Below are 26,514 nucleotides of genomic sequence, written 5' to 3' on the forward strand. Positions count from 1 at the left end.
TCCCACCATCAGCTGATTATAGAGGACTGCACAGCACAGAAGGAACCTGATCACTAAGTGTCCATATGGAAGCCCTCCTCCCTCTACTAATGAAGGTACCCATTTTAGCTTCACAGGAGCAAACGATAAACTTTTCGTGTGCTAAGTCGCTGAGCACTGGCATTTTATCTCATAGCATTACCCTAATTACTATTAAGAACTCTTAAAAAAGCAGTGTCTAGTAATCCTACTCCCAGAAATTGATTATAAAAATACAGTCTACAATACAGACAAAGGTTTAAGCACAAAGATGTTTATCACATATTACAACTGATGTTACAACTGCAGAGTATTGAAAATAACTAAAATATCCAAAAAGAATTAATGCTTATTAATATTATTTTAATAGTTATTGTTTACTCAGTACTTACTACATGCCTGGCTGATATGTTTTTCATGCATTTTTTTATTCAATCTTCAACCTAGACATTGGGCCTGTCACATCCCATTCTACAGATAATACAAATCAAAGAATCACAGGTTGCTCCTGCCTGTGTGGCCCAGTTGGCTGAGCGCTGTCCCATGCACCAGCGAAGGGTCACCGGTTCAGTTCCTGGTCAGGGGGCATAGGGGAGGCAACTGAAAGATGCTTCTTTCTCACATAGATGTTTCTCTCTCACACAGATATTTCTCTTTCTCTCTCTCCCCCTCCCCCAAACCCCTTCCTCTCTCTCTAAAGTCAATAAAAACATATTAAAAATAAAAAAGAATCACAGGTCAACTGACTTTCCTGATCACACAGCTAGTAAATGGCAGACCTCAGTCTCTGCTGTGACTCTAGTCCTTACACTTTTAACCACTATTCTATGGTACATTCCCATGAGGTAATATTCTGCAGCCACTAAACTTTGGGGAAAATGCTTATGACGTGTGAACCAAAGTGGCACTTATATTACGGTTTCAACTGTGTTCAAACAAATACATGGAAAAAGAGAAAGAAAACACATTAATATGTTAGCAGTAAAATTACCTATTGAATGATTATTTTTTCCTCTCTCTAAATTTCTACAAATAAAAAAATAAACAGTAGTTTTAAAAAAATGTTTAATGTTGTGGGTAAAATTGGTGTACTTCTAAATGTAAATTAATAAAACCTTTTTGGAAAACAATATGAAAATATATAATATATTCCTACTCTTTAAGGAATTAATCCCAATGATATAATTCAAAATAAAGATGAAGGTAATCTTTGTATTATATATAACATATATAACAAATATATGTATTAGCAAAGAAACTAGAAAGTATATAAATTTCTGACAATATGGGAATAAGCTGATTAGGATACTAAATAGATCAAAATATGGGAAATATTATAAACAATACAGTTCTCGTTATAAGGCAAAGGAATTATAGATGATCCTTTTCTTTATTAAATTTTTTTCTACTGAAAATTTAAATAATTGTTTTCAGTGAACAACATCTCTAAAGTTTCTGATTTTGTCGTAGTAAACTTGCTATGGTTAAGCAATTCTGGTAACATATTTTACCAAATAGTTTACTAGCTGACAATGGAAATTGTTTAACTTTCAGAGAAAATATTATAAAGGAAAACATGGCATTACAATGCTTATTTCTTTCTGGAAGTAGTTCAATCAAATTGCTTACAGGGAGCCAGTGTAGGAAAATTGATTCTGGAAAAATAGAACTTTAATCAAATCTATTCTCTCTCTCTCTCTTTTTTTTTTTTTAATCCTGACCCGAGGATATATTTTTATTGATTTGAGAGACAGAGAAGAAGGGAGAGGGAGAGAAAGATCGATCAGTTGCCTCCCATATGCACCCCGACCGGGGACCAAACCCACACTCTAGGTATGTGCCCTGACCAGGAATCAACCCCGCAACGTTTCTGCTGTATGGGACGACACTCCAACCAACTGAGCCACCCAGCAGGGCCAAGTCTATTCTTTATGTCTGGTAATTCTTTTCTCACCTTAACTAGCTGCTTCAATTTTATTCATGTTTCCTGGAATTAAACGTATCCAAGGGCTGGGGTTAGTTTAATTTTTCACTAGTGCTCTTTTTAAAAAGATGCTAATATGTTTTCAATTTTAGTGCATAGTCTATCAAAGTGAACCAAGACACAGGTCAAAAATACCTCTTTGCTAAATGAGGAAATGAGAAAACATAAAATGCAGACAATTAATTCAGTCCGTACTTACTCCAGGTACAGAGGCGATCATCTGCTTGCTCAGGATTGTCGACTCAGCTAGTTTGGTTCCAGCATCTGCACAAATAAACTAATAAGAAATTGAAAGGATAATTATTTTTAAGAGCATTTGGACAGTAATTTGGACAGTAATAAGTAGTTTATAATTTTATTAACTTGGCTTAAATTCATTAGTGTTTGCTTTCGTGACAATCTGCCCTGGATTTATGGTACTTGCTAATCATGACAGTTGATTTCTATGAGAAATTCACAATCACAGCACATAACACAGATTCTTACTTTACCCAGACAGCTAAATGACACTGGAAACATGCGTTCAGTCAAGGAAGAAAAGATGTCAGCATTGTCAGATTCATTCTGAAGTTATTCTATTTATTTTCAGCACTTCCTGACAGTTACTGAATTTTCATAGATTCTTCCAGACTTCTATCATTATATCATACATTTAGAATGAAAACAGAAAAACGATTAACCGCAGAGTGAGTATTCTAGCTGTTGCTTCCCCTCTGGATCTGGCCTTCCTTCTCCCACTTCATTCACGCCTGTCCTCTGTGCTGATAATGAGCCCCGCTCCTGCTCTGTGTCCCCACAGGACTTTTCACATACTTCCATTGTAACAGTCGTGACATTAGATTGCAATGACCTATGAGTCTATTTCATAACCTGCTCCGAGCTCTTCGAGAGCACAGACTCAAGGCACCTCACCCCCAGCACTAGGTTCATGCCCGACATCTCAGAGGGGCTCAGTAAAAGTTTGTGAAATGAACTGATTAATCAATTATGTCTTGAGATCATGAGGATGGATTTGCCAGATTATAATTTAATTTCCTTCTTTACAGATTTTTACAGGTGTTTCCCACTAAATGCAACACCCAAATATTTATTAATGGTTTTAGGGGAAAAGTTAAACATAAAGTCTGTATGTAGGGTTTACTATAAGCAATTATTTCCTGGTCAATCTCTCTCTCCTGGCTTCTGCCCAGTAGCCCCAATCACTTTGGAATCCAAAGTACTGCTATGCAGGGTCCAGAGGCTCGGAACAAAGCTTTGACGCTGACAGCCCCTCCTTCTAATTCATGTCACTCTCATGCCTAAAGAGCACAGAAAAGTTAGGGAGGTCAAGACAATGAGATGAGTTCAGCAAGGCAGGCTCAGACCCTGCCAAACTGGGGAGAGTAATATGGGTTAGGGTGGTAGAAAAAAATCTCAAGGAGGCCTGCCGAGGAACAGAAACCAGCATACTGCAGACTAATCAGGAGTTACAATCAAAGCATTACTAATAGGCAGCAGGTTTTCGCTAAGAAGGAGAAGCTATAAGCCAAAGGCCTTCTAAGGTCAAGAAGTCCTCAGAGTTCTTGTTCAAGGCCACAAGCTGGTCTTCATGTGTGTTCCTCCACGAAAGGTGTTTCAGTACAGGTAACCGAGCAGGCATGAGAAGACAGCAAACGGAACTCCGAAAGCCGCGTGGCAGGAGCGAGCACACATCTCCACGCTCACATTCTGTCATCTGCACTTGCTTCAAATACAGTTACAGAAAACTGAAGAATCTATTTGCCGTTAACTCTGAATCTGGCAAAGAAAGTGCCGGCTAGCAACATCCAGGGAATGCCTAAAATTTTCCATTATTTTATTCAAGAATGCTTATGTCTGCTCTTCTAATTTGGGTTTATTTCTAATACAAGGAAAATTAAATAAATCAGGATTTTTTTAAAAGTAAAGCCTGTACCTTCGGCCAAAACCTGTAAGTAAAAAATCTGATAGAAGTACATGGTGAAAAGAAGGAACTCCCCAATTCCTGGCAGATAGTTTTCCTCATTTCAAAACTCTCCGAGTCTGCAATCTAAGACAAACTACTTATCACTAAGTTCTGAAACCTCTGCCAGGACACCAACATTTTAATTAATTTCTTTAAAACAGAAATGAGAGACTACAGCTAAGAGAGGCCAAGGGCAAGAGAGAACTGCATGGAAGTGTGAGGGAAGGGGAGCCCAGGCAGCAGGAGTGCCCCTAGGTGGTCTAGAGCCTTCAGCCCCCTAAAGAATGCCTGCACAGCCCACCTGTGCCCTTAGGGCAAGATAGGATTTGTGAAGAGAAACTTCAACCATCTCCGTCTCCCATCAGCAGGAGCCTCTCTCACCTACCATGCTCAGCAAAGGGGAAGGAGCAACATAATGTAAGTGTCAAGATATGAGGCTAAATTCAAATGTCTGATCTGTGATAACTCTTGGAAGCCAAAACTAATCAAAATCACCCTAAAAGCTATGGAGGTGCTGCAGAGAGTTGGTATATCAAAGGGTATAAAAGTGCATAAGCCCAAAACCATCTATTTACTTTTTATCAATGCATTTTAATCCAGTGCATTTTAACATAATATGTACAACTAAGTAAACTTTTCTGTCTTCATTTTATATAGCTGCTAACCAGGAAGTGAAAAACTCCATTAAAATTTTATAGAATTGCTCGTATAAATATAAAGATGTAACTAAAATCAGAGAGGGAAAGGATGACTGCCATACAAGGAAGAATTTTATATGCAGATAGAAATATGCACTCCCGCACGAATACAAAAGAATGCAGAAGAAATGCAATATCCATTATGTGTCATTACTAAATTCATTATCGAAATGAGACTCAAAATAGTATCTCCACCTCTCATCCTAAAGAGCGATCAGACTGTAAGTAACTCAACCAATATTAATAATCCCACATCCATAGCACCTGTGAGTCAAAAAGAGCAGCGGTGCCCCTGCCGTTTCATTGTCCTCCAGCCCACAACTAACCGATCTTTAAAAGAAAACCTGCCACCCACACGGTTTCTCACACTTGAATGTGCAGGTGTATCCCACACAGTGGGAGTGCTCCGTGCAAATCAGCAAAATGTCTACTCTTGACATGTAATAGGAGCCGAGGATGTTCTTTTGGATTTGAGCATTTCTATAGCCTTTGTAGCTGTTAATGGGTTATCACTCTATTAGGAAAACTGCTTTAATCCATCTTGAGAACACTTACAATAACATCTAACACATAAAGCATCTGCAGCAGACCAGCAGAAGAGAAAACGCTGTAAGTGAAAGCAAAACTGTCAATAGATCGGAATTAAAACAATCAGATAGAGCCTCGGTCCAAAGTGCAGAAGAACCACACCCTGATGATTGACAGGGATTAGATTCTGAAGGATACATATCTTTTTTCTATTTTGAAAATTCTTCCCTGTCTCCATGCTTTTTTTCTTTAAAAAAAAAATCCACTTGAATATCTAAGGCCACCTGACTATACGTAAGTAAAAACAGTAGGAGTCATGGCTGGACAATCACTATAGCCAGTGGGAGGTTTCCCATGATCTCAGCCTCCAGGAAGAAATTCTAGGCATTTAAAAACAGATTGGCACCTACCACTGCCTTGAAGTGTTCAGAGCTTTGTGGCCCCACATTCCCTGGGCAAGTGTTTCACTGTTTTTAAGGGGACGCTTACAGACAGAGTATGTGGTAAACAACAAGGGCATGGTCTGTCTATGAGAATGTAAACAGCTCCATCTCTATGAGCTCATCTAAGTTATTAATTCAAGAGGTAGAGGACACACCCGACTGCTTTCCTGGAGGGTGAAAGAAAGAAGGGCAAATCCAAGGTTTAAAAAATTGACTTCTCTCTAACGGGGCCAGTGTCATTTATGATGGCTCATCAGGGGGGTTTTTCCTTCCAAATGTTTCTTTCTTTTCTGTTTTCAAGTTGCATTTTCAGTTAAACAAAGCCACCCCACTGCCTTCAGATGGTGGTCACTGACATCTATAAAGGAAGTCACTGTCTGCCTCAGACACAGTATCTGTCCATACTGGGAGCTAATCCTCCAGGAGCGAGGGCCTGGCATGCCCCATCGGTAAAGGGAAGAGCTTTCTCTGACTCCAGGCTAAACTCTCTGGCCTAAGAGAAACTACCAGAGAGCAGGTTATACCCTGTGCTATTCTCCAGGGAACACCTGGAGGACCCAGGCAGTCAAGGGCAAGAGAAAAAGTAACAGGAAAACCCACAGAAAGATGGACTATTCATGAAGAGAGGCAAGTGGCTTCTTCATCCCATGAGTGGTCCCACATAGAACTCCTCTCCACCAGTTAGCCAGAAATCACAGGGTAGACATGGGAACTTTTAAGTATGCCTCCTTTTTATTTCTCTCAGTAATTAAAACTGTTTATTCTAAAAGCTTATAGAACAAACAAAGATGTACTACTTCAAAACGGCAAGATGCTTAACCTGCTTTGTTGGAGGTGGAAACATTCATAAAGTTGTTCCTCATGGGCACGACCTCAAAATGTCTCCAAAACACCTTTCCAACCTAAATAATTTTACAACTTGATGTTTTAAATTTAATGATTCAATGACAAATACACATTTGTTTCAAAAAGATGAAAATGAAATTCATTGACATGGCATATGAGAATCCAAAAAACACACTCAGAAGAATCTACTTTTTTGCCTTCTTTCTTCCTGAAACAAATCTGGTTTTGTTATTTATTTACCTCACTGTGACGCATAATCACTGTTTTCATGGTTTCCTTAAGTGCTGGGCTATTGAAACAGTCAGTGTTGGGCTGCTGTCTTGTGGCAAGTTCCTATTATGGTTGACTCATGTACTTCATAGGAAACCAGCCCTCGGCTGCAGTCACGGCGTCAGGGGCTAGACCCCGAGAAGATCCGCCTCACAGATCAGCTCTGCTCAAGGCTGGGGGCAATTAACAGAACGCTCCCTGATGCCCACGGGAAAGCACCTTCAGGGCCTGAAACCTAGGCTATTTTGAGGTGGCAGGTCACCAACCAAAACACTATCAGAAGCAAGTGACTTGAGTGTGAGTAGGAGGGGCTGGCCCATGGCAACCCACCGGAAGAGGGTGAATACCTGCCTGACCTCGGGAACACAGGTATTTCCAGGCTGTGGTTTTGCTTCTACCCTCCTCTTGGGCTGTCTAACATCTTGGTTCAATGGGAGCCACTTCATTCTGACCACATCATGTCTCACACCCACTGCTGTCATTTTCCAGCAATCGCTGCTCTCACAGAGCTTCAATGTGACCAAAAAAAGCTCTTCAAAGGCAACTGAAGACGATTCTTCAGTGAAAGTACACCAACTTTTTATTAAATCTCAAGGCTTTGTGGAAAAACTCAATTGTGGTCCTAAGGACCAGTAGTATATAGTAGTGAAGGAAGGGGCCCAAGTAGTGTCTATTAGCTGGTAAATGACAGGTGTCCCTCCTCCTCTTCTCCTGGATAAACACCTCAATTTCTGTGCACCCTTCAAGGTGCACACAGTCCCTTTTCTACACCACTTCCCTACTCAGTGCACGCCTCTGCCACTGTGCCCATTACACTACGGTGGGAATTTTTGTTTACATGTCAGCTTCACCTACCAGGTAATACAGCCTGGAGGAAGGGGCCATGGCTTGCTCATCTCTGCTTCCCCAGCGCCTGGGCCAGGTCAGGGGGCACAATGGCTTAAGGGGCCTTCCTCCACCGCCCCGGCTGAGCGGGCCACTCCTCCTCTACAGGACCTTACACGCTGCATAATGGTTGGCACATTACTGGCACAGGACCCATGCCTCTACATCTCTGCATTACCAGACCCCAGCCCAAAACAGGCGGTCAGGGAACATCTGTCATGGGAAATACCGCTGAGGAGTCAAATGCAGCCAGATAATGGAAGACCTCGGTCGTTCAGGCACTAGGAAGTCACTGCAGGTTTTCAATGCAGGGTGTGATCTGATAAAAAATAGAGGTTTAGCAAAATTCATTTAGGCAGCCATAAACCAGAAGACTGGATTGGTCTGGGGAGAAGAAGGCAGTACCAAAAGCTCAGAGCTGTTACGGTCATCTGGGCGGGGAATGGAAAACCTGACGAGGCTGTGCTCCACAACGAACAGACCCTGTGGTCGGGTGCTGACTCTCCTTACGCCAGCTGCGTGATCTTGGGCAAGTCACTGAACCCCCCAGAGCCTCAGTCTCCTTATCTACGATACAGAACCAAGAACTCCCATGGCAGTAAGGTAAAGTGAGGGGAATATGTAAAGCACCTACCGTACTGCCTGGCACATAACAGGTGCAGAAATATTTGATTTATGCATATGCCCCATACCTTCCTTAATTTTTCCAAACATAAGTGAATCTCATGAAGTATTACAAACAAGGCATCAGCCTACCTGGACAAGCAGGAGCAGGTTTGTATCTGGTAAAGGAGATTTCAGCTTCAGGGCCTGCAGGAGTTCTAGGACAACACTGCGAGACAAGTACAATTTATCCCGCTCCTAAAGAAAACAAAAGAGAAGGTGAGCAATTTCTACGAATTCAATTAGAATAGATCTATGCCAAAAGAGCTTCCAAAAGAGTCGCAGGTCAGAAATAAAAAACAGTATTTTAAAATGCATAATGAGGCCCGGCCGGGCGTGGCTAAGCGGTTGAGCATCGACCTAGGATCCAGGAGATCGGGGTTCGATTCCCAATCAGGGCACATGCCCAGGTTGCAGGCTGGGCAGCGGATCGATGACTCTCTCATCATTGATGTTTCTCTCTCTCTCTCTCCCTCTCCCTTCCTCTCTCTGAAATCAATAAAGATATGTTTGGTTTTAAAAAATAATAAATAAAATAAAAATAAAACGCATAATGAGTTGTCCTTAATAAATAAAATTAACAGAACAAAGGAAAAGTTTTGAAAAGGCATTTGTGTGTCATGAGTTTACTACAGCAATAACAACAGATCATTTAACGGGTAAGAAGACAGGCCTGCTCTTCAACACGGAAACCACAGGATTTGGTTCTTACTCACCGGGAATGACACAAGTTCCCAGAACTGCAAAAATTCAACAAATCTAAAAGCGCTTTTTTTTTAATAGAAAATAATTTAGAGGGAAACATGTACACCTGCTTAAAGGATCTCATATTCTCTCTAAGGAACTTACTTTTTAAATGGACAATTTTAAGCATAAAGTAAAATAGATGGAATATATTATGTATCATGTCAAATTTTAACATTTTGCTTTGATTTTACATTTTTTTAAATAATAAATCAAACACCACAGAAACTGTCGAAGCTACCTATGTAGCACTCTCTGTTCTTTCTCCCTTCCTTAAAGTAGCTGCTATTTTGAGTCTGGTTGTCCCTTCAGTGCACAGGGTGATGCCCAACCAACTGAGCCACAGGGACCAGGGTCACTACATTATATTTTTGAAGTTAGCCCTGTTGATACACATAGCTCTGGTTCTTTCAGCTAAATGGATTAATAATATGTTACATATGAACATACCAAAATATATCGATCTGTCCTCCTATTAATGGAACACTAGGTTGTTTTCAATTTTGTAAGCCTTTTTTCATTGTCAACTATAACATACATGCAGAAAAGTACATAAAACATAAGTGTACAGATAAAGGGATTAGTATCAGCACCAGATCAAGCAACAGCACACTGTGAGCATCTTAGAAGCCCCCTGTGTATCTTTTCTTAACCATAACCAAGTACCTAGAGACCCTGTTGGTTTGTATCCACTGTCTTTTCTTTCTACTCATTAGTGCTCATGCTGTCTTGACTCCTCATCTGCCTGGTTATCTTTGCATGCTGGATGCTTTATTAAAAATTATTCATAGCCTTGGCCAGTGTGGCTCAGTTGGTTGGGCCTTGTCCTGTGCACTGAAAGATTGCCAGTTTGATTCCTGGTTGGGGTACATGCGGGGGTTGCGGGCTCGATCCCCAGGAGGGGGCCATGAGGGAGGCAAGCTGATCGATGTTATGCTTTCATGTTGATGTTTCCCTCTCCCTTCCTCTCTCTCTAAAAATCAATAAATTATTGTTTAAAAATTTTTTTTTTCATAAAAATTATTTGAGAACTGAAATGTTGTCGGAGCTCCAGTCGCGTAATCGGTTAGCATGCGGTACTTATGTGAAATGTTGTCTTCCTCCAAAGAGCTTTCTGTTTGTTTCTGCCAGGTACTGGAGGCACCAGAGGTCCAGTGTTGCCTCAATAAACATACAAGCCTTGTACTTTCTTACCTCTAGCAAGCAAAGAACTTGACATCCAGCTGCGTCCGCATGAGGGCATATCATTACTTTGTGGTTCTGACCAAAAGTGTCTGTGTGGGTGGGTGTATTAGAGTTACCACTCTTGGTAGATCCTGGGTTGTGACTTTTGTTCCCCTACCCTGAATCTTCCAGAATTGGAGCTCAGTCGGTCACGTCTTCCAGATAGGCAACACCCCCAGGGCAAAAATGCCTTCAGTGCTAGGCTCACATCTCTACATTTCTGTGCTCTCCCAGGTCTTAGCCTGGTAATTCTCCTATATCTGATTAGCATTTTAATGCTTTTTAAAAGTTTTCAGAAAATATTCTGTTCACTTTTTTTTTAACTTTTTAAGTTAAATGGGAGGATAGGTTCAGATTATCTAGTCCATCATTATCAGAGAAAAGTCTAGGATTTTTATTGAAATTATATTAAATTTATAGGTTATTTTGTGAGAATTAGCTTCTTTATCATGCTGGGTCCTCATCGATGAACATGAGCTCTGTGTCTATTCATTAAATGTTGTTTAATAACATTTTCTGGTTACCTCCATAAAGTTCCTGCACATTTTATTAAATTTATTTCTGTTGCCACAATCAATGGTATTTTAAAGTAACTTTTATAATCATCTTAGCTGAAGGTGAAGGTGGATGATTTCTGAGTATTCATTTGTACCTGGCACCCTTGCTGAACTTTCTTACACAAGCTACAAAATGGTGTCTATAGAGAGATTCTCTTTGGTCCATTTATAGTGACATGTCTATGAAAAGTGAAAGTTTTATTTTCCTTTCCGATCCTCATATGTTTAATTTCTTCCTCCTGTCTTATAGAACTTAGGAGGACATCCAGGACCAGAGTGAACAGAAACAGGGATAAAGGGCATCCTTGTCTTACTTGCGATTTTAAGGGTACTACTGCTGGCACTTCACCGTTAAGTATAATGTTTCCTAGGGGTTTCTGGTTAACAACCTTTGTCAAGTTAAAGAAGCTCCTTCTATTCCTAGTCTGACAAGAATTATCATAAATGGATGTTACATTAGAAAGAGTGCTTCTTTTATTATCTGTTGAGATAATGATAAAAGTTTTTCTCCATTAATCTGGTAACACGGTAACATAAATAGATGTTCTAATATTTAACCATTGTTACATTTCAAGAAAATCCTCACTGGGTCATGAGGCTTTAGTTTTAATGCATGTTATTCCTTCAGAATTTTTACATCTCTGAAGTATAATTGGCCTATAATTTTTCTTGCCCCTATTGCCTTTGTCTGTTTGGTTTCAACAGTCTATTGGCCTCATAATATGTTGTAATACATCTTTTAGTACTTGTTTCAGTTAAAAATATATTAGGAAATTTCTAATTTTCCTAATAATTTAGGCTTCACTCTTAAATAATAGCTTAGCTGGTAGAGAATTCCAGATGAACAGTTATCTTTTTCTCATAATTTTAAAGACATTTTTTCCATTATCCTCTGGCTTACATTGTGCTGTTGATAAGTTTGTTGTCAGTCTATCTATAGAGTGTCTTTTCTCTTTGTTGCTCTTAAAAAAATCTTATCTGTCTTGGTTGTTCTGCCAAGTTGTATGTTACTCATGTACACTATGACATGTGCAGGTAAAATTTTAGTTTATTTGTAATACTTTTAGTGCTCATTGTGCTTCCTGAATCAAAGCATGAATGATTTTCATCAATTCTAGAATTGCTAAAAATCCCATTTTCCCATTCTGAAACACTTATTAAATACATGTTAGATCTTCTCTTTATCATCTTCATCTCTTTCTCTCTCTTTGCTACATACTATGTAATTTCTTCAGTTCTATTTTCCATTTCACCAATTCCCTCTTTGGCTGTCTAATTTGCTGTTTAATCTGTTTTTTTATGTTAGCGACTATTTAATTTCTAGACTTTCTACTTTTTTTGAATCTTTCTGTGTGCTTTTTTGAGTAACTAGATCTCGTGTTTTTCTCTCTTCTTTTATATGCTTATCATTTAAAATATGTTTTTATAGTCTCTATCACATAGTTCTAATATCGGAAATCCTTAGAGGAAATAATCTTGCTATATGTTGACTCTGATAATCAAGCTCATGGTGGATTATTTCTTCATATGATTTATAATTTTAGATTGTGGCTCATGCTCATCAGAATTTTAATTATGGAAATCCTGAGAGGTCTGAGGATTGACTTCAAGTTCACTTCTACCAGACATTCCAATGCTATTACTTGCTCAGCACCAATGTTACTTGACTTTTTAGTTTGGGGTTCACAGAGCATGCAGGTATTATAAATCAAACTCTAAACATGTTCACAGGTAGATTTATGTTTACTAATTCTCAAGGTTACTACAAATCTTTTTCTCAATTTCCAGGTTCAGACAGATTCCATTCTTTGTCACTTCCATATAAGAATATATTCTTTGCAAATCACCCTTTTACCAAATGTATAGCCTTTCAAGGGTTCTGACTTTCTGCTGGGGATGACTCAGCTCCAAGTCCCAGCCTGATATAGTCCCCAAACCTCATCTTCTTTCTCTGTGTGGGCTTTAAAACTCAAGCTACTAAGTTACTAAGAAAAGCAAAACCCTCACCCCAAGACTTCTACAATATTAGCTTATATACTTACCATTCTGTTTCTCAATTCCCTCTCCATTTTTGTCTCTTTTTATTTTTATAAAATTAGTTTTACTTTTAAAATCATGTTTATTTCATCCAGCAATTCTAGTATTTAAGTGGAATCGTTTTTAGGTTATCTAGGCTGCCAGATTGGCAGAAAGGGAAGTTTCCAAATCCCTTACATTTCCATGCCTTTTCTCTGGATTAAATAGGGAGAAGGCTTGATTAGATACTGCTATTTACCTATTTCTTAGAGCTTCTCATTATGAGGTAGGTGGGAACACCCTAGATTGAAACTCTCTATAAGTAACATTAGTTTCAAGTTGAAAATGAGAAAGGGTAGATGGCAGCAGGAAGTGGAGGCCTCTAAAGTTATGATAGATTATGAGGGGATATAATGTATAATGAATATTCAAAGCCAAGAATATCTTGAATCCAAATTGATAAAGGTCCCCTATAATCGATACCTATAGTGGACAACATAAGAAATACAAACTCATTATGGTTCTTCCTCTATGAAAATGCATTAATTTAAACAAATCAAACATAAAGAAAATGTCTTCTAAATATAGAGGATCTTTTTGTTCTATTTGGGGCTGTGTCCTACAGATCAATTTTTTTAAAGTGAAAAAAAGGAAAAAGTCATTTTTCAGGAAGGATTTGAAAAAAGAAAAAATACTTATTATTTTGGTAGTTGGAAAACATATCGTTCCAGGCAGAGTAATGGTTTATAATCAGAAAGACTGAAGAGAAGATTATCATGGAACACTTAACATGGCAGAAAGGACACAAGATGGAAAAAAAATGAGACAAGAGTGTTTTAAATAGAATAAAAGCCTTGGTATAAAATTAGATTTTTATGAAGAAAATAAAGGGCTTACAGAAGTGAACAACATGAAGAAAGGAGTATTCTGAATATTCAAGAAAACAGCAGAAACAGAGACCCCATTGAAAACAAACTTGGAAATTGGAAAAGTAAGATCTGCACATTGTAAGGACAGAAATGCCTCCTGCTCTTCCATTAGTGTTTACCAGCTCCAGCAAGGCTGCCACCTGCACTAGGCAAGCAGTAGTTTTCCACTTCCTCAGTGGTGGGGCAGGGGATACTGAAGATAACTCAATAGAGAAAGCATTATTAAGGCAAGATGACAAGAGATGAGATTGCAATCTCAGAGGCCAAGAACCCAGAACTGGGGAGACAGACAAATGATGAGAATTAAGGAGCTCTTCACGGGCTGTTACAAATGACAACCCAATATTTTTCTACTTTGGGTATAAAAGTAATAGGTAGTGACGCCTTGCCCACTAATCATGGGTGAACTTGAAAAGGACTTTAAGAGGTCATTTAGACCATGATCTCATTTCATGCAAAACACCTCTTCTTTTCTAAACTATATGACCCTCAATCCTCTAAATTTTCGTATTTAAGATATTTTATGTACATATGTAAAGTGTTTCTTTCCAACGCTATTTATTAGACCTCAGTAGAATTACCCATTTTAAAACTATATTGAAGCAATTAGTCTAACAGGGACTTGACATACATATGCACACTTACCTTAGTGAAAGCTCGGTAACATAAGCCACACACCTCCACCAGGTAGGCCAGAGTGAAGACAGCATTCTGAATTACAAAGCTGAGCAATTTCGAAAATGGTTCCAACAAACTCTGCAATGAGATTGGGGCCAAATAAAATCAACTGCTGATTCTTTCATTTAAAAAAGTATTAAAGTTTTATACTTTAATGGGATCATTCTTTCCTTTTTATTTAAAATCTGTTGCCAGATGGCTACTGTAGCAACCCAGTTGGTCTAACAAGAACAGAACTGCACCTTCAATCAATGGTTTGAAGTGCATGATTTAATCATTTTATTGCTAAAAAAAAAAAAAAAAGAGGGGAAAAAAGCCTTTTTTTTCTAGATGGCATCATTTGTAAACCTACCTAACTCTAATCCTATCCTCATGTGCACCCCCAGCAATCGATATTCTGTGAGGCTTGCATTAGATCTTCTACTCTATTTCTCAGAATCCCTAGGCCTCTACGGCTCATCAGATCCAGCTCCTCTAGAAGCCTGTCACCTCAGTTAAACAGCACAAACCGACCCTTGCATGTGAGCACCAAAGCACTATTAAGCTTAGGTACAACTCATCATGGCCCAGCTTCCTGCCCATGTTTATTATCAGAAAGACATTGTCAGTTTTGGTTTCTCCATCTGAGATCCACCCATAAAGGGTCAGTTTTAATCCATATGCTTTCTGAAGCCAGTTAGAAACACATATTGAACACCTATTAAGTATCAGGCAGAGCTAGGTGCTTTTATATAGTTTATCTGATTCAAATTCTTTATAACAATCCTGGGGAGACAGTATGTTAGAATAGGTAATGACACAAGTCTAGAGTTTCACACACATGTTTTCAAACTCTAGCTCTCTGAGACCTTGAATAGGTGATTTAACCTCTTTGGACTTGGTTGTTCCCCCTGTAAAATGAGGTAATAATGGCCTCCACCTCAACATGCTGTTGTAAGAATTAAAGGAGATAATGTATGTAAAGCACTTGGCAGCAGTAAGCCCTCCATCACTATCAGCTTTGATCTGCATCGTAGCTCTGAGGCTCTAGTATCCCCATGCTGCAGCTGAGGCAGTTGAGCAGGCAAGTCACTTGCTCAAAGGCACGGAGCTATTGAACGGGATTCAAAGCCAAATTCCAGGGCAATTTTCCAGAGGAAGAACTGCTCTGCAGGGAAGACGGGATTGTTTTAATTTGGCTCCAAAAGACTTCCATGCCATTATTCCCCACTACCTCTCAACCTCTATAGTCCTAACTGTCTGAGTTATAAAAGTAATACCTGCTCAAAGTGTAAATGCAGGGTCTGCAGAAAGCAGAGATCAGTAAATAAAAGTCATCCTACTCCTACCACCTGCTGATAACATTTTGCCATATTTCCCTTCTTCGTTGCACACAAGTTTATAAGCTGAAATCTGACATGTATACAATCCTACATTTTGTTAATACAACAACAAAACTAATTTCCAATGCTACTTAATTCTTCATAATCATCCATTGGGATGTTGTAGTAAAATATCACATTTTATTATAACATCTCAATAAAGAGGTTTTGCATAATATTTGTGTTTTCTTCCTTAGAATAGATTCCCAGAAAATAAATGACTAAATCAAAGGATATGAGCATTTTGAGATCCTTTTGCCTTATTAATGCAAAAATGAATTCATTACATGTTAGCTGCCCCTGAGGACAGGGATTATATCTTTAATTTATCTGTATTCCCCGCATAAGCCCATGTAGTACTTTCCACATAAAATAAACCTTAACAAGAAACTCTTTGAAATAGGACAGCTGATTGAGCATTCTTTGCTCTGTGTAACTGTTGTTGCCTTGGATGATGGATGAGTGGGGACAGGAATATGTCTCTGTTGATATATAATGCATCCCTACTGCCAAGAAACAAAGAAATCTGAATTCAAACCAACACAGTTTTTTGCTCTTTCATCTAGCAAAGCAGTGTGGTGACGAGGCAACATGGCACAGCAGAAAAGTCAGGGGACTTGGAATCAGAGGCCCCAGGTTCCACCAACCTTGGCCCAGGCACTGCGCCTCTCTGAGCCTTTCCCCTATCTGTAAATGAACAGATCGGATCAAATGATCTTTTCGCGACTTTCCAGCATAAACCATGAGTCTGTGAAAGCACATTCAAGGTAAAAAGTTACAGGAACTGTGCCTTCTCAGTATATTAACCAGGAGTTACAAGCTGCTGCAGTGCAACTCGCTGTACCCTTGCAGATGATGCAGCCAGAAATGCAGCCAGGCATCCACAGGGGAGTGACCCCAGGCTGGAGTCTCGCTGGGGAGGCGTCCGCATGTTACGCTAATTCCCAGAGCTCTATCAGTTGGCGGGCGCTGACTTAGGTGGAAGTTGCTACAGAGAACAGGAGCAGTTTTTCACTGAAATTCAAATTCTTATTTTGAAGAGTGAGAAGTACACCTCACTGACAAGGGTATAAAGCATTTCAGGTAAAGGAAGTGGCCTAAGCAAAGGCAAGGAAGTATGAAATTAAATAAGATTATAACCGTAAAGCTGTTAGCACGATGCCTGCCATACGGTAAGTGCTCAAAACCAGTGGTGGTTGTTCTGATGATGATTCTGAAAGTACGCAGGAGGCATGGGGATGGGACAGGGAGCCGAAGACTAAATTAGAAAGGCAGGCTGGCAAGTGAATGCAGTACCTTCTCATATGCCACGTTAAGGAATTTTGGACACTATCCTAAAAGAAATGAGAAATTATCAAAGATTTTAAAGCAAGGAATTAATGGGATGAGATCTATGTTTAGAAGGATCACCTAATTCATAGTATAGGGGACGGACTGGTGGACATGGCCCAGAACTAAGAAGACCAATTATAAAAAATGATACTGTGATATATTAGAGCTCTTCATACTACACATTTTCAAGGAAATTGAAAGTGAAGCATTCAGCATGCAATAACTGTTTGTTCAGTATTGCTCCATGCCCTTCTTCTCAGGTTAAAAAAATAACTAAATACCAACTGGTTATGTTTGTCTGAAACATACATACCCTTGTGGCATTGGTAGAGGGTATCTTCAAGAGGCAAATCATAATTCTCAAACTGGAATCTAAAGAACACTGTGAATAAATATGAAAAAGTAAAAGTCAGTACTCATCGTTATATCTTTGCTTCTTATACTTCCTATGAGCATTTATTTTAGGAAATAAAATCTGAGATATAGCTGCCTCCTGGTAGTTTTCCATGCCATGTATTCACACTGAAAAAAATCATTCTCAGGTTTAAAACAATTTATTAAACAATGTTAAACAGTTAAGTAATTAAACATAGTTCTTAAACTATTTCTCCAAGATATATACCTAAAATTAAATCAGAGTTGGATAAAGAATTGGATAATGAATGGGTGAGTGGATGGATGGACGGACGGACGGATGGATGGATGGATGGATGATGGATGAATGGATGGACGGACTAACAGATAGGTGGATAGGTAGATATTAAATGTGTCCAACTCCACAGAGGTACACTAATTTGTAAAAGGGCATGTTGAAAAAAACTTAGATCGATTTAAAACCATTAGGTTTATTAATCCAAATAAAAATCAGTTTCATCTGCCCTTTCTCTGCTACTAAAAGACATGACAAAAACCTGGGGAAGAGCAGTAAAATTTCTACAAGAGAAAATCATGTCTCACAAATTCATTAGAATTGTATTTGGCAAGATTCCACATCAAAACGTACTTTTTAAATTGAGTTTACTGGGACTGGGGGAAAATGTTACAGCAAGAATAAACAATAATATTATTTAACATTATAAAGACATCACAATAGCAAGCTACAGTTAAGACTCGGCAGCTGGGTACAATAGTAACTCCTTTAAGGTAGTACAAAGTGGGCCAGTGCTTCTCCATGTATAATCCCTGTACCAGCAATACCTCTATGACCTGGAAACTTGTTAGAATGCAACTCCTCAGCCCACACCCCTATGGAATCAGAAACTCTCAGAATAAAGCCCAGGAAGCCCTCCAGGGACACTGATGCACGCTAAATTTTGCTATTCACTTCTCTAAACTGATGAGAACAAACTACAGGTTTTTCAGTGGCTTAGTATTTTCCCCCAAGATTAAAAACAAAGCAGAGATAATCAGAGGCAGGGCTCAGCAGGGCAAATTTTCACATACATTCTGAAAGTATTTTGCAAGTATTTCCTAAGGGAAGCATTGGTCTATTTAATCTGCTCAGTACCCATCAGAGTTGGTCTGACATTTACATGACTTTACTTTGAACCAAGAGCTGAAAACTGGCTGCTCATCTGCTCCCTACAGTGTTTTTAAAATGAGGAAATAACGTTTTGAAAAAATAGGAAGATCAACAGCATGAGGCCTGCATTCCCACACAACAGCTGGCTGGAGAGGAGTAGCAGCTGACCCTGTTAGAAGGGACTGGTGCTCTCCAGTTCACAGGGGTCTCAGTTCTCCTTATTTCCGTATCTCACTCCATGCCTATGGGCAGTCAGGGTCCCTATGGGTAGGACTGAATGTTACAAATTAGGCTTACCAGTTTTTGCAGCTCGCAATACTTCCAACTGGTCAGTGTTCAAGTTTAATATTTTGACTACAGCATCAGCCCATGGGCATCTGAATTTGCCAGGCACACCCCACCCCTTCTCTTAAGCAACAGATGGCCCTGGATGGCTCTCTGGTCCTAGGGAGGTTCCATGCGGCCCCGTTAAAAAGTGTGCATCTGATTCCCTGGGTGTCTATGTACAGCAGCTAGCTGTGCATGCACATGCTTTCAAAATACTAATCCTCCTTGCTTAGATGATTCAGCTACTCCAGGCTTGGGAGGAGCCAAGAATCAGAGGGAGTGGGAGACAGCGAAGGTCTCAGTGTTCCTGCTTCTCTCATGGTAGCTTCAAACTCACAGAAAGCAGCACACACCAAGCCCAGGGGCCCTGAATTAACATCCTGACAGAGCCCATGTGGGGGTCACACTTTCCAAATCTGCCAATTTGGAAAAAGGTACTGTTAGAGGTGATTGGCCTTTATAAAACATTTTATATACTGTAATAATCATTTTAGAAGAGGTACTGCTAACTTGTAATTTCACCTGTCAGATTAACAAGTGATTCATTAACAAATTGAATACTTCTATCTGTGATCTGCATAGAGCACAGAAAGCTTGTGGGACAAGTGAGGCTCACAGACCACAATGGCCACTCCCAGCCCCTTCTTTCTGCTATCAAGACCTGAATGCTCTCAATTCACCCTTGCTTTAGAAGGGCTCTAAAGCCTGTTAGTGACAAGGACACTGGACTGGGAGTCAGGAGACCTGAATTCTAATTCTCACACTGTACCACCTCTCTGAATTTGTAGTCCCCCATCTGGAAAATGGGGACATTGGAAAGGATGGTTTTTATAGGTCTCTTCCAGCTTTAACAGTACAGGATTCTGTTTGCACATTTAGTGGGCTCATGTTGAACATGTTCCTTAGGCTATCAGATTTCCAGCTAGGCACCTGTGTGTGTTCTTGGAGGGTGGGCTGGAGAGAGGAAGGTGTGAAGCTGTCAAAGTATCATCCTGATCTTGCAAGTACTGGATTTACAAATACACAGCAACCACTCCCATTTAGATAATTCTCTAAAATTGAAGCTTTATAGTATGTCTGGTCTCCCTTTAGACAAAACTACTTATTTATTTATTTAATATCTACTCGAGAAAAATTTCTAGATAAACACAATCTAATGTCTTCCTGACCTTTACTTAACAAACTGAAAACATGAAATCACTACGTATAGAGGTCATTCTGTAACATTTGGAGAGAACAACCTAAATAATATTCTCCTTTCCCTGGCTGACGAAGATTCCATATAGCCCTTTATATAACATTAAATCACCCAAGACAGATGATCTGCAAACAGAAAAAAGGAATCTAAAATGAAATCCTCGGCTCGGCTTACCTTCAGAGGCAAAACACAAGGCAGCTTGGCAAAAAATGTCTGAAACTGATTACTGATTGTGGTCCAGAGGCTACTAGGAGAATCCATGGGCAAAGCTTCCATGAAGGTAGCAATGTTTTCCAAACAGTGTATCATAGCACCCCCTGCTGGTAAATTCTTTTTGTTATTTAGACCCTAAAAACACAAAAGCATAGGCGATCAACTGTTGAAACAGCATGGGAATTTATATAGCTACTAGGTAAAGATCAGTTTTTAAAATCACATATTCAAGTCATTGTGTTGTGTACCTACCATATAGGGTAATCACTGCAACTGGCGGGAGTATGGAGAAAAATCACATTCAAACTTAGGAGGAAAAATTGTGATCTTTGACCCAGTCAGAAAAGGTGAAATGTGAGCAAGAAAAACATCTTTTAAAGATCTACATGGTATGGTTATGTGCTAAAAAGACACAATGAAAGATGCTTGCGGGAAACTCTATTGGCCAAAGACTAAGAGTAATGACCAGCAGCAAAGTCCCTATGGCAGTCTGCCAACACTCCAAGCTAATTGAGAGAGTTTAAGCAGAGGACCTGAGACATGAATCCAAGTCTCACAATACAACGAATAAGCAGTGGAGCTGAGAATTGACTTCAAGTCTCGTAATACATCAAATAACAGGACTTGAATCCAAATCTCATGATACAATGAATAAATGAAACTGACATTTGAATCCAAGTCTCATGATACAGTGCGCACTGCTCTACCCACCACACACTTTGAAAGGTGGGACGTTCTTGGAGGTGAGTTCTCAATGGCTGGCATCCACCCTTTGGTTGAGGGTGTCCAGAAGCTTTAAATAAATAGTAAATCCATACAAAACTCCAGTATCTAACTGACCCTTTCCTATGCATTGGCAATTTTTAAAATTAATTTCTTAAATTTAAATTATCTTAAATTTACATTTTAATTTTTATATCAAAATTTTCTAATTTAATTTTTAAATTAAATGACTTTCTTCCTCAGCAGGGTTTTCAGTAGGGGCTTCAAGTATCATCAAAACAAACCTACCTCCAAGAGCTGACTGAGAGCAGCAATAGAGCTCAGCTCATTGAAGTCCATCAGAGATGTGGCTAAGGTCCGTAAAAAAGTCCCATCTGGAAAGTGAACAGTGAGACTGAGCAGGGTCCGGGTTTCAGTGGCTAGCCCCGTCGGTGGCGTGCGCATTCCCCGAGGGTGAATTACCTTTGATGGTGCTCTGGAACAGCTGCGGGAAGATGCCGTTGGGGGCCAGCTGGTGGAAGATGCAGCGCAGGAACTGCTTGGCCACCCCTGCTGCGTTGCCAGGAACCATCATGCTTGGGTTGAGCAGGGAAAGAAAAGACAAGGAATCATGGAACAAGCAGCCTGAGTCTAGGTATTTACTCTCTTATTTATTTAGAGTTCCAGCATTTATACACACCAACCCACTTATGGGATATCTCATTGTCATTTTCATCCCTGAGATGAAATATTCTAATCACACAGAATCCTGTTAATAAGGTTTTAGAAAGAGAGAGCCAGGAAATGGCAGGGTGGTCCCAGGCTAATTCCAGCCACCCCAGTATACAGATGAGGGTTCCGAGGCCGAGGGAGAAAAGGTCACCTTCCAAGACCACAAACCCAGAGAACGGCAGGGTAAGGACTAGAACGCAGGGTGAGAATTGTCAGCAAGATCCTCCCAGAAAGTGTCACTGGCTAACAGAGAGGGCTGCTCTGAGGAAAAACCGGCAGGGAGATGTTCATTCCCCTTGGGAGAGCTGGGGAGTTTTGGGGGGGTAGGAGGGCTCTGTGTTGGTTCTTATAAAATGGAAAGGATTTCAATGTGTGCAGTTATCCCCTTTACCCTCTGCATGTCAAGAGAGATGATCATGTGGCCCTGCCCCTCGGATTAACATGTTAGAAAGGACATCCCCAGAGTGCTTACGGGGTGGGTTACCAGAAGGAAGAAAGGGGAAATCGAAGAGCCCAGATTGCTAACTGGTAACAAGTCCCTCTTACTTAATGGTTCCACTGCACCAAGTCTACCCTGAAATGCTGGTTCGAGCTGGTGGGTCAGAAAAGTTCTTCTGGAAGACATAACACTGAACTTCACAAAGCCTTTCAAAATTTAAGAAACCCTTCCCAACTTATTTTATGAGGCTAACATAGCTCTAAAATAAAGTCATTACAAAACAAACAAAAAACAAGAAGGAACAAAAAAAAAAAGAAAGAAAAGAAGAATAAAAAGACAGCCCAATAGTCCTCCTGGACATTTAATCTGACTGTAAATAGAAAGGGTGGACCATGACCAAACAGAGCTGATCCCGGGGCTGTAAGAATGGCTTAATACTCAAAAACTGATCAGCGGAATTCAATATATTAAAGAATAAAGGGCAAAAACCATATATTTCAGTAGATACAGAAAATGCCTTTGAAAAAATTCAACATACATTTGTGATTAAAAATCTCAGCAAACTAGAAACAAAAAGGAAAAAAAGTCCTCGGTCCGGTAAAGAGCAGCTATGAAAACCTATAATGAACGGCGAGATACTAAGCACCTCGCCCATGGGAGCAGGAGTGAGGCATGGGCGCTCGCTCACATCTCCCTTACTGTCCTGGAGGCCCTCGCCACTGCAGCAGAGCAACCAACAAAAATAAAAGGCACAGAAATCAGAGAGAGAGGTGGCACTGTCACTATTTACAGGTGATAGGATTTTTTAGATACAAATGCTTTAAAGTAACTACTACAACTAAGTGAACTTAGCTTATTACATTACAATGTTCACACAAAAAGTCAATTGTATATTCATATACCAACAGCAAAAAGTTGGAAAATTAATTTTTTTAAAAATTCCATTTACATTGGAATCATTAAAACAAAGAGCACTAAGTGATATCAAATTACATTACCAGTTTTTTTGTTAATTTGCTCAGTCTGCCTCCTCAACTAGAATATAAGTCTGTGCAAATCAGGATTTGCTGTTTTGTTAACTATGGTGTCCTCAGTTCCCCGCAGCCACTCCATGCACACTTGCTGCATAAATGAATGTTACACATGTCTCACTATACTTTCTGTTTACAGGACTTAGCACTGTTTACAGTTACAAACTTATACAAATATTTTATTCATGTTTGCCTCCCAGATAGACTGTGAGCTATACAAAGGCAGGAATCAGGTCCATTTTGCCCCTAGCTGACACCTAGTATCTAGCACAATGCCTGGTACAGAGTGGGCTTAAAAATACTTATTATTTATTTATTTATTCATTTTAAAATATATCTTTATTGATTTCAGAGAGAGGAAAGAAGAGGGAGAGAGAGAGATAGAAACATCAATGATGAGAGAGTCATTGATCGGCTGCCTAGCCCACAACCCGGGCATGTGCCCCAACTGGGAATTGAACACCAATCGCCTGGATCTTAGGTCGACGCTCAACCACTGAGCCACGCCCAGCCGGGCAAAAATGCTTATTGACTAAAATGAGGGAGGGAAGGAAGGAAGGAAGGAAGGAAGGGAGGGAGGGAGGGAGGGAGGGAGGGAGGGAGGGAGGGAGGGAGGGAGGGAGGGAGGAAGGAAGGAAGGAAGGAAGGAAGGAAGGAAGGAAGGAAGGAAGGAAGGAAGGAAGGAAGGAAGGAAGGAAGGAAGGAAGGAAGGAAGGAAGGAAGGAAGGAAGGTGTGGGCACGAAATGGACGAGTGCTCTCTGGAGCAGCAACTGACCTTAACAATATTCCTTCCACGGTGCACACTCTTGTGTTTTAGAAACGGGAGGAACAAGCACAGGAGACAAAAGAAAGTGAGATTTGGGCTCACTTTAGGACCTTACCTTTCTGCTTGATTAGAAAAAGTGGTGCTGGACGCCAATCTAGGAAATAAAGGAAACAGAGTCACATGCATACCTGAGGCCTTCACGATGAAGTGCATACTACAGTCAGACCCGCTGTAGCTCTGGTTTAGACGGCGAGACACCTCTGACAATTCCCTTAGGCAGGGACAGAGGGCCCACACAGTGGTTGGTCTCCAGGGACTTGAGAGTTCCTGAGACCTGATTTCTGCATCAAATCAGGTATCTCCAGGGAGATGTATGCAGTTAAGTTGGTTGGATATCACCCAGCCAATTTGCAAAATGGTCTCTGCAGCTGGGCCAGACAGGTATCGGAACAGCATCTGACCCAGTCCTTCCCCATATTAACTCCACTCAAAATTCATTACTTTGCATACAACTTCTGAAACCTAACCACAAACAAATCACAAGTTGCAAAAGCCTCTCTAAGATAGTAAAATGGAACATAGGGGTATTTGTCAGCTATTTGTTGGGTTAAAAGGACCTATTGAGAAGAGAAATGTATGAGGTTAAGTAATCAATATATAACATGTAATTTTTGAAAAGGACAATTACATGGCTCTGTACACACAGAAATAATCTATAGGCAGAGAAAGAGAATATACTAAATTGGTGGGTTTAGAAAAACATGCCTTGATCAGTAGGATATTGAAGAAACAAAGAAAATGCTACAGACTTATTTGCTTAAAACCACAAGAGAGTGATTGAGCCAAGAACACATCTGGAGAGGAACAGAGAGCCCAGCAACCACTAACACCAGGCACCATTCCCAGCTGCTTTGGTCATGGGCCCTCTCATGCTAACCATACTGTAGTGAAAAGATAAACATTGGCAAGTGAAATCAACGGTAATTAAGGGTGTGGCAAATATGATCTTGAAGGCTGTACCTAGAAAAAGGGGTGGGTAATTGCTTTTTACATTTTTTTTTCAATCCTCACCGAAGGATATGTTTTTACTGATTTTTTGGAGGGAGAGGGAGAGGGAGAAAGAGACTGAGGGAGAGAGAGAAACGTGGATGAGAGAGAGAAACAGGGATCGTTACCTCCATACTGACTGGGAACTGAATCCATGATGCTCCAACCAACTGAGCCACACTGGCCAGGGCAGGGTAGGTAAATTTTAAGAGAGATGTAAATATAGAGCAAAATCCAAAATCGTACGGAAAGGCTTGGGTGATAAGTGAAAAGGCTGGGCTGAACTTACATACTCTTAGAACACCCTGGAAGTAGTTCCTGAGGGACTAGCATAAATCAGCCAAGTGTTCGTCCAGGCGCATGACCTCGTGTGGAACTGGGGCATGCAAGGAAGCCCTGAACCCGGAGACTGCTGAATCTCTTCTTGGCGGGTTTGCTGATTCGGCTGAGGTTGTTAAGAATTCTGGAAACTTGCTTTAAATGCTCTCTCCCTGTCTCTTGCTACCCAACCAAAAGAGGTAGGGATTTAAATATATGTGCAGTAAGTATGTAAAAATGTATCCGATACTGTTTTGCCTTTGCTTTTCTTCAAAGCTCATGTTTCCATCCTAACAGCTGGCAATGTTCGAACATGGTTTATTCTTTCTTAGTGTTAAAACGAAAAAATAAAATCCTTCTATATATCGATTACAGCTTAGATCAGCCATTCCAAGGAGATGGTAACAGACCACAACAATAATTCTATCTGTTCTAACACTGCAAAGTATTGACAGTAGAAATTCTGACCTGGCATTAATAAAAACTCTCAGTTCCACAGTGTTGTTGACAAAATTTATTCCACGATTATTATGATTAGGTTAAAATCAAGGGCTTAAATGAAATCATTCATCTTTTCTTATCTCTCCATCTCCCGTGTTCATCGCTTACTTTTCATACTGGCTATTTGTAAGCATGAGAGGTAAAATAGTTATACCGTCTCTGACTATATACTCCTAAGGGTAATACAGAAAAATCGGGGAAAGGGAGATTAAGGAATCACATGTTTTAGGGTCAAGGGGTTTTTAATGCTTTCCTATTTGTCTTAAATTTGAATTCAGCATTTCTTCATTAAAAAAAAAAAAAAAATTGCCCTGGCCGGTGTGGCTCAGTTGGTTGAGCGTCTTCCTGTACACGTACACCAAGAGGTCATGAGTTCGGTTCCCAGTCAGGGCTCATGCCCAGGTTGCGGGCTCATGCAGGAGGCAGCTGATCAATGTCTCTCTCTCTCTCTCCCCCTCTCCTTTATTCTCTCTCTAAAATCAATAAAAGCATTTTTTTTTTTAAAAAAAAAGGTTAAATTCTAGCTCCATTAAGACTCATGTTCTTTCCCTCCCTCAAATACAAGGAATTCCCAGAGT

General features: G+C 40.0%; 1 protein-coding gene across 3 annotated transcripts in view; it reads right to left on the reverse strand.

Annotated features, from left to right (window-relative positions):
- The window catches only part of UNC79 (unc-79 subunit of NALCN channel complex), a 161,654-nt gene that overhangs the window by 20,832 nt on the left and 114,308 nt on the right, over window positions 1-26,514 (reverse strand). For all 3 annotated transcript variants that reach the window (XM_087813828.1, XM_087813833.1, XM_087813832.1), the window contains 8 exons: window positions 24,186-24,224; window positions 21,585-21,697; window positions 21,411-21,496; window positions 20,361-20,534; window positions 17,453-17,521; window positions 14,414-14,524; window positions 8,392-8,496; window positions 2,202-2,279 (listed from right to left, as the gene is read on the reverse strand). In XM_087813828.1, coding sequence (XP_087669954.1) covers window positions 2,202-2,279; window positions 8,392-8,496; window positions 14,414-14,524; window positions 17,453-17,521; window positions 20,361-20,534; window positions 21,411-21,496; window positions 21,585-21,697; window positions 24,186-24,224 — 775 coding nt within the window. The remainder of the gene's footprint in view (window positions 1-2,201; window positions 2,280-8,391; window positions 8,497-14,413; window positions 14,525-17,452; window positions 17,522-20,360; window positions 20,535-21,410; window positions 21,497-21,584; window positions 21,698-24,185; window positions 24,225-26,514) is intronic.

Source organism: Miniopterus natalensis, chromosome 1 (genome assembly GCF_054644295.1).
Source record: "Miniopterus natalensis isolate mMinNat1 chromosome 1, mMinNat1.hap1, whole genome shotgun sequence".
Classification (NCBI taxonomy): domain Eukaryota; kingdom Metazoa; phylum Chordata; class Mammalia; order Chiroptera; family Miniopteridae; genus Miniopterus; species Miniopterus natalensis.